The sequence below is a fragment of the Penaeus vannamei genome, chromosome 14 (genome assembly GCF_042767895.1).
Source record: "Penaeus vannamei isolate JL-2024 chromosome 14, ASM4276789v1, whole genome shotgun sequence".
Lineage (NCBI taxonomy): Eukaryota > Metazoa > Arthropoda > Malacostraca > Decapoda > Penaeidae > Penaeus > Penaeus vannamei.
In genome coordinates this window covers 10132328-10142327 of record NC_091562.1, presented here as the reverse complement: position 1 = coordinate 10142327, position 10000 = coordinate 10132328, and the positions used below count along the sequence as shown (strand labels likewise).

General features: G+C 36.3%; 2 protein-coding genes across 3 annotated transcripts in view; both read left to right on the top strand.

The window, feature by feature from the left end:
* LOC113813471 (galactosylceramide sulfotransferase) overlaps positions 1–5638 on the top strand; it is a 6556-nt gene extending 918 nt beyond the window's left edge. For both annotated transcript variants that reach the window (XM_027365452.2, XM_070129714.1), the window contains exons 2-7: positions 111–159; positions 318–413; positions 2161–2292; positions 2797–2947; positions 3828–3908; positions 4016–5638. In XM_027365452.2, coding sequence (XP_027221253.2) covers positions 155–159; positions 318–413; positions 2161–2292; positions 2797–2947; positions 3828–3908; positions 4016–4657 — 1107 coding nt within the window. In that variant the 5' untranslated portion in view covers positions 111–154 and the 3' untranslated portion in view covers positions 4658–5638. The remainder of the gene's footprint in view (positions 1–110; positions 160–317; positions 414–2160; positions 2293–2796; positions 2948–3827; positions 3909–4015) is intronic.
* Positions 5639–5847: 209 nt separating this feature from the next.
* LOC113813472 (galactosylceramide sulfotransferase) overlaps positions 5848–10000 on the top strand; it is a 5536-nt gene continuing 1383 nt past the window's right edge. Inside the window, exons 1-7 of the mRNA XM_027365455.2 lie at positions 5848–5967; positions 7333–7381; positions 7519–7614; positions 9015–9152; positions 9340–9466; positions 9708–9797; positions 9898–10000. The exon at positions 9898–10000 is cut by the window's right edge and continues 1383 nt beyond it. Coding sequence (XP_027221256.2) covers positions 7377–7381; positions 7519–7614; positions 9015–9152; positions 9340–9466; positions 9708–9797; positions 9898–10000 — 559 coding nt within the window. The 5' untranslated portion in view covers positions 5848–5967; positions 7333–7376. The remainder of the gene's footprint in view (positions 5968–7332; positions 7382–7518; positions 7615–9014; positions 9153–9339; positions 9467–9707; positions 9798–9897) is intronic.

Sequence of the window (10000 nt, the reverse complement as noted above, 5' to 3'; positions counted from 1 at the left end):
TATAGCTTTATTAGCCTTTTTTTTTTTTTACTTTCGTCTTAAACTATTATCACAATTTTACCATTAATGTTTATTATCGCCACTGACTTTCCATTTATATCTACCAACAGTGTCTTCAGATTTTCCTGATTCTCTGGCGTGAAGCACAATAACCATGCGGTAAATCTGCTAAAAAATATATATTTCTTGTTTCTGAATATCTGAAAGTTGAACAAAATTGTCAGTCTCGACTATCTTGCCTTCCAGTACCTTTTACATTGGTATCCAGTGCCACTTCATATATTTATTGTTGGCATTTTTACTTTTGTTTTGCGCAGATGGAAGCCTCAGCATATGGCGATACCTGCTTTGGTAATTTGCCTGTACCTGATCACCGCTCCCTTGTTCAAGAATCGTCGGCCGAGGCAAATAAGGTTAGACCTGAAGGGAGACCAAAACTGGGTGTGAGGGATTGAAAAAATAAAAATAAATTAATAAAGAGAGAGAGAGAGAGAGAGAGAGAGAGAGAGAGAGAGAGAGAGAGAGAGAGAGAGAGAGAGAAAGAGAGAGAGAGAGAGAGAGAGAGAGAGAGAGAGAGAGAGACTTACGAAAGATTTATGGACAAAGCCATTAACGATTTAATCTTAATGGCTCAAAAAGAGCATATGTACATTAGCATTTATATGGAGTTAATTAGAATTTTGCATATCAGAACATTTGAATTTTGTAAACTGAAAAGTGCTAATAAAGATTATAATTATAGTCTTCTGGCACGAAAAGCCCTTTCACACTTGCACGTTTTCAGCATATTTTTGCGTTTCCTTCCGAATTTGAGGTTTTCCCAGACGGAGATGAAAACGACCGTTTCCGTCTGACTAATTTCCGTCTTGATCTTGTCCTAAAAAATAAGACCGTATCCCACTACCTCTTTTTCCGTCAATATTTGCGTTTCCGTCTGAATTTCAGGCTTTCTGCAAGTATCGACTCCAAACAGAACGCCTCTCAGACGGAGACGGTTACGACTGTGTCCGTCTGACTAATTTCCGTTTTGATTTTGTACTATTAATAAACTAGATAGGATGAGTGACTGTAAACATAAGCTAATATTTTAGGACATTCGTATATACAATATACATCATCATATTCCTTTAAAATAACGTAATACGTATGAGAATTTTCGTGTGATGCCCGGGACCTCACTCCGATAGCGCCATGTTTGTTTACATGGGTCAGTCGATTTTCATACCGAAAGTTCATTCTGAAACGCAAAAAAATGACGACAAAAGTGATAGTGTGATAGGGCCTTTATTTATTAAGAGGAATCTATACAAATATTTATATATATTTCTTACTGGTAAATTAGATAGAATGAAAATAATGTAAGTGTAATATAATCTAGAATATTTCTATATACAATATATACAATTAAATTTCTTTCAAATAGCTCGATGTTTATGACAAAACTCGAGATGGCACCATGCTTGTTTACATGGGCACGTTTTCCGTCATTAAATTCAGACGGAACCCCAGAAATTGACGGAAAAGTGCTAGTATGATAGGGTCTTTAAGGAGGGCGGTCCCAAAGTCAGGCATAGTCAGGCATTATCTAAATAAAAATGTCTGACATTCTGATGAAGAAAGGAATGAGTTTCTCTTTAAAATTGCTAAAATCCAAGAGCTTCCAGGTGCTGCCCCTGGATCCTGCCAAGGGCCTGCAGCCCTCTGGACCACCGGCTATATTTGGGTGGAACTCACTTTGCCCCCCCCCCCGCCCCCCTCACTTCAAAATACCTCCATACGCTTATGATGATGACGTGTGATCTAATGTATTTCGTTATGATTTCTAGCTTCAGCGCGGCAGTGGCAGCTCTTGACAGTCTCCGCAGATGACTTAGGCTGTTGACGCGGCAGATAATTTTGAATAATCACATAGTACAATGTTATTAAATGTGGAGAACACCTGCAACGGGCAATACTGACAGTGTTAGCATGTACTAGTAGTGTCAAAATTTTGTGCACTTTTCCATAATATGGACGACCGTTAACTAGCTGATTCATATGGTATTAAGTCTGTATGTTTAGATACACGTTGTAGGAGATAGAAATCGATTTTAGATGTATGTTAAGCGCCAGGAAAATATCTGTACGAATAAAAGAATAATTAAAGATTACTGTTACAAGAGTGATGCAGCCGATGCCACCTGCACATCTGAAGAACCCAAGCACAACGAAGTCTTGTGTCCCTCAGAATTCAGTGTATTTCCTCAAGATCCCGAAGTGCGCCTCTACTACTAGCTTCCAGATTTTTGTCGCGTGAGTAATGGTTCTCTTGTTGGTGGTTGAAAGAGTGGGAGAGAATGTGGAAAGTTGTAAAGATGGAAACGAGAAAATGCGGGAAATCTGGAAAGACAGAAGGCGTTTATGAATATATAGGATGGATAAAGATTGTGCGATAGGAAGTGAAAAAAAGTAAAAGTATGTAAGGGGGACAAGAAAAGAAGCAGAAAAAGAGAGAGTAAAAAAGAGTGAGAGGAGGAAGATTTTTTTTTAAGTATTAAAGAAAGTGTGTAGAAGCTAAATTTTTTCTGTGTAATTATTGTGTTTTATGTCATGACACCTTTGAAGCACAACAAATAACTTCTGAAAATGTTCATGAAAATTTAATTCAAAAATGCCGCCCGCCATTCTGACATTTGACATAGTGCACATCACTCACTCCGTAGTGAGACAGTGCCACATCTGAACAGGAAGTATTCAAGGGGTTGTGGCATCTTCTTGTGGCAACTGTACCTGCCTGAATGAAGGTATTTCGCTCAGGTACGGAGTCAAGCACGGCCTTACGTTCGCCCTGCCTAGAAGATTGATTGTGTCTCCGAAGTGTCTGCCGCCAGAGTACCATGGTTCCCCCGACGGTCGTTACGACATGGTTGTATCCCATACGCTGTTTGACAAGGAGGGAGTACAGCAGGTATGTGTTCCTTGACTGACTGGTAAATTCAAAGAGGCATTCACACACAGTCACTGCTGACTGCTGTATTATTAATGTGATCATTTAGTGGGATACACTGTAGTTCATTCTTATACATCGTGTACTCTCTATGATAAGAAGAACATGCACAGTCAGTTTGTACACATATTTGTAAACAGAGTTGAAATAAACACAAATTTTGACTTCGTAAATATCAGAGATGTTGCACACAGACTATTTGTAGGTACATTAAGGCTGTCTTCAAAAACTTTTGAGGTCATAACTGCACAGTATTACAGACCCATTGCGAATACTGAAGCTTAGGTCTGCTTTCCTTGCTTTCCCAAACAGTGTGCATAGGCCTACTTATGAGAACAATCCCTGACTTCAACCAGGTTCCATATTTAATATCATTAACCTTTTTTATAATGCTTATAATGATTTGGACCTGCCCTAGTTCATTATAATTCATTATATTTATTTTGTAGCGATTAAATGGCTCACTGAACATTTCCTCGGACACGCGCTTCTTGATAGCTTAGTTAAAACTACAGTATAGACATTTAGAATATACAAAGTACACAGTAATTTGCTCTCGTGTGATAGGCCATGTATTTCTGATGAAGACGTAATCGAAACCGGTCAAATACATATCTTGTATTGTGAAGATATCCAGTCTCATTCATACCTTTTCTACAGTTGTCAACATGGATATGGTTCACTCTTCAGTTGAATTTTTTTCCCTCACTGGGATGTCATTCTCCTGAGGTTCTTTTTTTCTAATTTTATGACGAAGACATATTTGTAAGCTTGGTAAAATCTTAAATCTAAAATCTTCAATAGAAGTTTAATGATTTTCTATCATATATTGACCTTGCAGGTGATGAGAGATTCAGCTAAATATGTTGCAACGATACGGGAACCAGCATCTCGCTTCGAGTCCATGTGGTATTATGGAAAGGTCAACAAGCAATTTGTTATTAAGTACAATATCAATTATTATACTTCTGCCTGTTTTAAAAGTGATCCTCGAAAATAAACTAATTTCAGACTTTTCCTCTCTCACAGAATTTTGATAAGAATCTTTCTGCCTTCGCAAAAGCGTCACAATACACGACGATTGAGAAGATGAGACTAAACAAACTTGCTACTTTTTTCGGGGTCAAATCTCCCAGCGACCGTGTAACAGAAAGCGAGATGTATAGCAAGGCAAAAGGGCTGAATGAGACCTTTGACTTGGTCATGATTGCTGAGAGGTTCGACGAGTCCCTGGTCCTCCTGAAGCACCTCATGTGCTGGGACACTCAAGACATCGTTTATGTCAAGGCTAAGATTCGGAGTGCGTCTTATAGGCCTAAGTCCTCAGAGGCTATTATGGACAGGCTTCGAGAACTGAACAGACAGGATGTCATTCTGTACAAGTTCTTCAGTGAAGTGTTTGAGGAGAAAGTGAAAGCCTTTGGCGAGGAAAGAATGCGGAGGGAAGTCGAGGATCTTCGCCAAGCAAATGCTCGATTTCTGGAAGACTGTGGAGCTGAACTCAGTGGATCATCCAAGACTGTGAAAACTTGGCGAGTAACAAGCAATTCAAGTATTTGCAAAATGATTTCACTGTCGGGGTCTAATATCATAAAGCAACTTATAAGAAGGCAGAAGATATGGGTCTCTAGTCACTTAACTTACAACCTGTCATCATGGACTTTCACTTAAGGGAAAGAAGAAAGGGTATTTTAAATATACGTGAAAGGAAAGATAGTAATCTATTGAAAAAGAAAACTTTACTTAAAGGTATATATTAACATTTACATTTTGTTAGTCTACTCATTTCCTTAAAAGATTTACCATTAATTATTATATATAGTTATACATTTCACCGCTAATATTAATGTATGAAAAGATTTACCCTTAATTATTTTATATAGTTATACATTTCACCGCCTAATATTAATGTATAAAAAGATTTACCCTTAATAATTTTATACAATTATTATTTTTTAATCCATTAATTACATTATATAGTTACACATTTCACCGCTAATATTAATGTATGCGAATGCTTAAGGAATAGTCCAGGACTGTACATGCTCAAACAATTACACTGATGTTTATTGCAGTCTAAAACTCGTACTACCTGTAATCTATCCCTTGGCTTCATTTGTTTTACATGTACTGCATCAATTTTGAGGTAGCAAAATATAAAAAATCCCTATTAATGTGTAAAGTTATAGAACATATTCTCATAATTAGCTCATTTAGCAGCCAGGCAATAGTAATTTTTTTTTTTTTCGATGTATACAGAGTTTGTCCTGGGCCTATTTTAATAGCGCGTTATTATTATTATACGAGGTAGGTGAATGTTATGACAATTGACTTTATACATTTTTTTCATCTCATTTCATTTTTATTCACATTTTGTAATTAATATTCACAAATTATGGATACTCTCATCAGTTATGTATAAAAACAGATGTATTTGAAGTTTCCCTTGTTTTTATTTCTCTTGGTGTTCAGTCAAGTAGTTTAATTTTTATTATTGTTATTTTTTTTTATTATGGATTATTTACGATATATATTCCTAAACAGATACATTTTTTAGTTTTAGTCAATGAAAAGCTCAATTTTTACTTCTTTCACTTCATATAACGTTTTAATGTTTTTCGTGGTACTTTCACGTGTTCTCAATTGTATTTTTTTTCTAGCTGTATAAAATCACATAAATAAATAATATGGATATTCTTGACACTTCCTTTCTCTACCGTTTGGACTAAGTTTTCGGTTTAGTTAATATATACACCTTATTAAGGAACTACACCTGCACCCGTAGCATGAGGTAATCAACATGAAATAAGCCAAAAACCAACGAATTGGCAACAGCAACTGCCGCCAATCATCGGTCGAATCAACTGAACTTGTCACAACTGTGCTTGTGCTGTTACAAAGAGAACGCAGTAACAACGCCCTTGGAAGTTTTGCATCGTTTCAAAGACACACTCCCTTCTCCTACGGCGGTCTGAAACCATGTGCATTCCCTCGTTTCACTGTGCTTATAATCCTTTTAGATTTTGCTTTTCTTTGCCTATCCCTTAGTTTCGTTGTTTCAATTGTGTTCTCTCTCTCTCAGTGTGCATATTTGTGACTGATGATAAGCCAGTTCAGTGATTCGAGAACTAGAAATAAGAAAAAAAACGAAAAAAAAACGATGACAAGAACTATAATCATAAACAGTAGCTTTCAGGGAGTCGACTAGGCTCATTAGATCTTTTTATAACCACACTCGGTCAAAATAAAATCTGCATTTCCCAGTCAATTACATATTCAGTAAAGGATCTTACTAATCAATAATGCAGTTAATTCAATATATTCCTTTTCGGTTCTCGCTCTGTTTCCTATGCAACCTATATCGGTGCTGATTGGCAGTGTTACTACACAAGCAAGGAATAATAATAATAATAATAATACAGTAATAACAATTTAGTTGAATTCCAATTGTTATATTTTTCTCTGTGACAGACTTTTTTGTTTATTTTTGTTCCTAAATCGCGACACACAGCTAAATAAGCCGCTAGTAGTTATTATTACTATTACATTAGGTTCGGAAATTTACAGAACACTGCACCTAAAAAAGTGAATCTACATGCTGATGATTTCCCCGTGTTGTACTGTACATTATAGAATTAAGAAATAACGCTTAATAGTCACAGACACGTTTTCACTTCTTTTTGGTCTATGTATTTGTATATATATATGTACGTAATCGATGTGGTATGAATTATGCAGATATTCCAATTAGTGCAGAATATCACAACTGTCGCGCTCCTAATACCGTCAGCATATTTGTCCTCGAAATCTGCTGTAACTCATTTAGTTTCTTTTCAAATACAATGAAAAACCGTATATTATAGTATAAAATATTCTCTTATTTGAAAGAATAATTCAAGGTTAAAGAGGGATCAATATATAACAGGTCTGCGGACTTACGACTTTTATAGTAAACAGGGAGCCAAGAAGCATCACAACTGTCGCGCTCCTAATACCGTCAGCATATTTGTCCTCGAAATCTGCTATAACTCATTTAGTTTCTTATCAAATACAATGAAAAAATGTATGTTATAATATAAAATATTCTCTTATTTGAAAGAATGAGTTAAGTTTACAGAAGGATCAACATATAACACAGGTCTGCGGACTTACGATTTTTATAGTAAACAGGGAGCCAAGAAGCATATTTGTGTAAAGTTGGTAGAATAAGATAAATTGTATATAGAGATCATTTTATTATATATTCATTCTGTTAAAGAGAAAAATATCAATTGTACCATCATTCATTATCCTGATTATCAACATAAATATCGTCACAAATCAACTGCATTTCTGTCTATCAACAGTGTGTCTTCAAATTTCCCGGACATAGTGGCGCGAAACGTTTACCATGAGGTGAAACAACATTACTATATTCTCTATTTGATGTATGATATTTCACATTTTAACAGAATTATCAACTCCTTATTTACATTTTTAGCATTTTTTTACTAAAAAAATATATATTATTAGATTATTTTTCTTTTGTGCAGGTCGCAGATTAGAAAAGCGGCAGGACTCACAATAATGATTTGCCTGATATTCCTTACTATTCATTTATCCGGAAAACGACGAGAAAGACAAATGAGGTTAGTTTTGCGCCACATCTGTGAGAAATGTGAGGGACAACGTGGCATAGAGAGAGAGAGAGTGAGCGAGCTAGTGAGTGAGTGAGTGTGTGAGTGAGTGAGCGCGCGAGCTAGCGAGTGAGTTTGTGTGAGTGAGTGAGTGAGTGAGTGAGTGAGTGAGTGAGAGTGTGTGTGTGTGTGTGTGTGTGTGTGTGTATGTGTGTGTGTGTGTGTGTGTGTGTGTGTGTGTGTGTGTGTGTGTGTGTGTGTGTGTTTGTGTGGGTGGGTGAGTGAGTGAGTGAGTGAGTGAGTGAGTGAGTGAGTGTGTGTGTGAGTGAGTGAGTGAGTGAGTGAGTGAGTGTGTGAGTGAGTGAGCGAGAGAGAAATTTATATGCCCTATTAACTATTAAGTTCATTAACAACCTACTCCTAATGAGTGATCAAAGAACTTTCTGCTTAGAATTTTAGGTAGGAAAGTATCACCATTTTATATGCATCAGAGCAATTACAAATTTGAATCACACTTGATAGGAATCAGTCACTGCGTAATACCATGCGAAACAGCTCTTGTTAGCTCTTAATTGTCCTTGCGAATAATTCACTGCAAACACTAGCTGTGTGATGGGGAAATTGCAAGGTCTTGCGCCATCGAGTTACTCATGGTATAAAATGCGATAAGATATATCCAATGCGTATTTTTGTTCTGTTTTGCAAGACATATGTAATTATCTGTGAACTAAGCCAGTCTCACAGTCATCAGTACCTGAATTCTTAATGTTATTCACTATTTCATTATTGTTAATATCACTTGACTCCCTTCTTTTTATCATTATTATATGTTATTTTGTTATTGCCGCATTCGCAGTTATAGCGTTGTCACTATAATGAAAAAGATGGTAGTAATGATGATGATAATGGTAATATTGATTATGATAGTAATATTGGTAATATTGGTAAATATTGTTATCATCAGCATCACTACCAAATGGGGACTTCATGATAACGTATAATACATTAGTTTTCTCATCTAAGTCATCAGATATTGAGGCTGACCACTTAAATCGCCTTCATTTTCACTCCCTACTAAGAAGTGGTAAATACAATCAAAGTAGATGATTCGCTTGGTTACTCAATACGTACGCCTGGATACAAATTGTACAAAAAAAAAAAAAATCGATCATAAAAAAGAAAAGAAAAGAAAAAAAAGAAAGAAAAAAGAAAGAAGAAGAAGAAGAAGAAAAAAAAAAAAAAAAAAAAAAAAAAAAATATATATATATATATATATACATATATATATATATGTATATATATTATATATATATATATATATATATATATTACTCATGAATTACATGCGATTCGCAAGGGAAGTTATTGATCTTTATTCTATACAAATTAAACCCAATTGTTGCTGATTCAAGAGTGATGCAGCCGACGCTACTCCCTGGACCTTTGGGGAACCAAGAAGGACCAAGGAAGTCGTGTGTTCCTCAGAATTCAGTGTATTTCCTCAAGATCCCGAAATGCGCGTCCACTACTAGTTTCCAGATTTTCGTCGCGTAAGTAATGGTTCTGGTTTAAATAGAGAGGAAAGGGGGGGGAGGGGACAGGATGGCATTCTGACACTCTTCTGACGCTGCAATATATATCCGTTTACTTACCAAAGAAGTTCCTTACACTGCAAGACAGAACAAAGGGGAAAGGGGAATTTTAGTCAGTACTTGTCTGAACGAAACATTTCGACAGGTACGGAGTCAAGCATGGCCTGAACTTCGCCCTACCGCATCTGCCGCCAGAGTATCATGGTTCTCCCGACGGTCGCTACGACATGGTCGTATACCACACATTGTTCGACAAGGAGAGAGCGCAACAGGTGTGTTCTCGGACTGACACACCGTCAGTTAGTTAACGTACTCTTGATTGCATTAATATTCGCTTCCGTAATAACCTACTTGGCATGGTGTTTCATTTATCTTTAAGGTATTTATCGCATTCAGATGCCACTGTTGACAATTTCAGCATTATTTTTAAATTTTGAGATTTTTTTTTTTACAGTAAATTCGCCAACAAAAGTTGGGTGACGTTCACTCATTAGAAATGTATTGATCTTGCAGATGGTGAAAGAATCAGCCAAATATGTCGCAGCTATACGGGAACCAGCATCTCGCTTCGAGTCCATGTGGTATTTTGCAGAATATGAAAAGGTTAGCAAGCAAGTAGTTATCAGTGTTGATTATTATACTTCAGTCTATTTTCGAACTGATTCTCGAATAATAAACTAATTCGAAAATTTTACTCTCACAGAAATTTGGCATGACTCTTTCTGCCTTTGCAAAAGCGCAGCAATACGCATCAACTCCGCAGAGGAAACTCAACACTATTGCTTCTTTTTTCGGCGTCAAAGATC